Source organism: Sphaeroforma arctica (assembly GCF_001186125.1).
Source record: "Sphaeroforma arctica JP610 unplaced genomic scaffold supercont1.2363, whole genome shotgun sequence".
Classification (NCBI taxonomy): domain Eukaryota; class Ichthyosporea; order Ichthyophonida; genus Sphaeroforma; species Sphaeroforma arctica.
The window spans coordinates 1-3,307 of NW_014038195.1; the positions used below are offsets into that span (position 1 = coordinate 1).

The following is a 3,307-nucleotide window of genomic DNA, read 5'->3' on the forward strand; positions in this document are numbered from 1 at the left end:
GAATATATGATATATCTATCTGTTCACAGACACACACACCACAGAATATATGATATATCTATCTGTTCACAGACACACACACTTCGCATGCGCTGGGTACTCACTCAATCCAGGTAAATCCTAAAACACGAATGCATGATCATCAGCACTTTGACACTAGCGCTATGGTCTGGGTGTCTCAGCCTTGTGTGCACTCCCCTCGGGATGTCCTGTCCCCTTACCTCCTCGTTGGACCGGTCCACTTGTGTGAAGGACTGGTGCCTGGCCAACATGCGCTGTCTGTTGCGGCGTGCCACTTCCTTCTTACGCTGCTGATCACTGTTGACTGTGGTGACTGCCTTGTACGCACTCTCCGCTGCAAAGGCACACAATGGCGTAGCAGTTCAGCGAAACACAGGGGATAGAGTGTTTAGGGTTTAGAGTTTTAATTTTAAAGTTTAGGGTTTGGGGGTTTTAATGATTAGAGTTTCAGTCAGTAGCAATTGAACGCAACACTAGGAGTAATGCGTTAAAAAAATACAAAAAGAATGCACATACGAAGTCACCCACCGTACACCTGCCATGCCGTGGTGCTGCACCACAGCAGACTCAACGGCCGATGTGTATGTTACGTGTGTTTGCGATGTGTGTGTTATATGACACCTCCACTCACCTGTGTTCTTAAACCACCCTAACGCAGCGAAGACTTCCTGCTTGACGTCTTTGTCGTCGCGTGCGGGTGTGATGGTGTGTGACGGCGTGTGTGTTGATGACTGTGACCCTGTGTCTGACGCATCCGACCCACTGTCGGCTGTCCCGTTCCTGAGTTTTGGGACTGGATTTGTCCTGGGCTTGGACTTCTTCTTGCTTGCGTGCAGCTTCAGCGCACCCAGAAAGTCATTGAGGTTGCCCTGGTGGAAGTGAAGCACCTGTGCATGCGCAGGACACACAGTTGTGCGGGAGAGTGGCAGCCAGCGATGTTAGCACAAACCACACAGCTCACTCAGACTAAAACGTTAGCAGATACCACACAGCTCACTTAGACTAAAACATTAGCAGATACCACACATCACACCAATACTAAAACGCATGAGTTTGTTGTAGAGGCTCATGGTTGCACACGCAGCAGGTGTGTAGACGAGGGAATGTTGTGAACATGTGCGTGACTCATCTGTGAAGACGACGATCACTTCTAATGCCTCGAGAGGCACACGCCATGCCCAAAGACACACCTACAGCCACTGGGCCAATAAATCACAGCCACAGCCACTAGGCCAATGAATCGCAGCCACAGCCACTGGGCCAATGAATCACAGCCACAGCCACTGGGCCAATGAAACACAGCCACTGGGCCAATGAATCACAGCCACAGCCACTAGGCCAATGAAACACAGCCACAGCCACTGAACCAATGAATCACAGCCACAGCCACTGGGCCAATGAAACACAGCCACAGCCACAGCCACTGGGCCAATGAACCACAACCACAGCCACTGGGCCAATGATTGCACATGGCTATGTGATGTGTGTTCATAATATTAGCTCATGCACATGTCAACATATTATGTGACATACACATGCACGTCAAGGCTTCTGGTTCGATATGAAATGCATGTTATATATGTACACATTAATCTGTCACAGTCTCGTGCACCCATATGATATCTTCTCACAAATACATTCCCACACAATCAATCGCACGTGCGTGTGTGTGGCCCATTGCTTACCGGCAGAGGATCGCTTGCGTCGTAGGTGGGCGTGGGCTGTATGCGCAGATACCCTCTGTCCAGTGCCTTGTCCACAGGTGTTCTGGCCTTGCCCTGTACCACCACTTGTTTGGGACTGCTGGCCCCTTCGTTGGCGCTCATGGCCCTGTCCACCGGTCCGCTGGACTGGCGCGTGTGGGGTGTGTGTGGGGCATTTGGTGTATCCAGTGTGCTGTGTGGTGTGCTGTGTGATATAGTGTTGGTGGGTGCGTGTGTCCGTTGGTGTGCGGGTATGTTTGATGGTGTCCGTTTGTGTGCGTGTGTGTCTGTGTGTGTGAATTTCTGCTCAGCTGTGCTTGCTGCCGTTGGCTTATGTAGGTACAGTCCGTGTGCGTCGCGGTGGTACTTCAGAAACTCAATGTGCCGAACTTCAATGCGGAACGCGCGCACCGGAATGAGACCTTCTGATTGGCTGAGGTTGTTGTTGTTGTTGTTGGTGTTGGTATTGGGCAGTGCGCGTGGGGTGCTCTTGGCGCGTTCACTTCTGCCGTGACTCTTTATCTGTGTTTCTTTTGTCTGTGTTTCCTTTGTCTGTGGTGTGTTTGTCTGTGGTGTGTTTGTCTGTGGTGTGTTTAGTTGTGTTTCCGTTGGTTGTGTTTCCTTTGTCTGTGGTGTGTTTGGCTGTGCTGTGGTGTCTTCCGTGGACTGTGCAGCGGCGTCTGTATTTGCGGTGTCATCTGTGGCGTGTGTGCGGGTGTCTGTGTTTGCAGCTAGGCTTTCTGTGGTGATTGCGGGGTCTTCTGTAGGCCTCGTAGCCATTGGTGCACCCGTTGCGTCTGTCGCCTGCTGTGGTGCCTGTGTGTGTGTGGGTGTAGCTGGTGCGTTGGCGTTGGTCGTATGGGCTGTGGCTGCAGTGGTCTGTGCCGTTGCTATGGCTGCAGTGGTCTGTGCCGTTGCTATGCTTTTGACCGATGGCGTAGACATGACACGGCGGCGCCGATTGGCGTTGACGTGTGTGGACGGAGGCACCACCTGCGCACAGAAAAGGACAGTGAGGAGCGGCAACAACAGCACAAAGTGTGTGTGTGTGTTTATCTGTGTGTGTGCGTGTGTGCGTGTGTGCGTGCGTGTCCGTGTATGAAATGGTATACTTCTATACGATATGCCACTCCATCGGCTGCCATGGCTATTCTCAGTGGCCGTGTTAGGGCTTAGTATTTTCAAGGTTTTGGGTTTCGAGGTTTTAGGGTTTTAGGGTTTGAGGGTCTAGGGTTCAGTGCCAGGGCTTACCTCTTTGTCTTTTGTGTTGGTCTGTGTCTGTTGTGGCGTGCGCAGTGTCACTCGTTTGGGCTCATCACTGTCCACTTCAGTCAGCGCTTCGTAGAATGGCAGCACTGGCGTCCACGTGATCACCTGCACACGGCATGTGAACAAAAGGATACGTGTATTACAATCAGATGGCAATAGAAACCAAACGTATGGGGCAGGTGCACAGATAGGAATACGAGCTATGCACAAGTAGCAGTAGAAGCCAAACGTGTTTATCAGTCACAAAGATAGGTATATATATATATATATATATATATGTATATATGTATATATATAATAACATAATAATATAA

The 3,307-nt window shown here is 50.6% G+C and overlaps 1 protein-coding gene across 1 annotated transcript in view; it reads right to left on the reverse strand.

Moving 5' to 3' along the window:
* Positions 1-219: 219 nt before the first annotated feature.
* SARC_12518 (hypothetical protein) overlaps positions 220-3,307 on the reverse strand; it is a gene marked incomplete at both ends in the record, with an annotated part of 4,114 nt that continues 1,026 nt past the window's right edge. Inside the window, 4 exons of the mRNA XM_014293373.1 lie at positions 220-355; positions 653-908; positions 1,707-2,717; positions 2,976-3,098. Of these exons, the coding sequence (XP_014148848.1) occupies positions 220-355; positions 653-908; positions 1,707-2,717; positions 2,976-3,098 (1,526 nt within the window). The remainder of the gene's footprint in view (positions 356-652; positions 909-1,706; positions 2,718-2,975; positions 3,099-3,307) is intronic.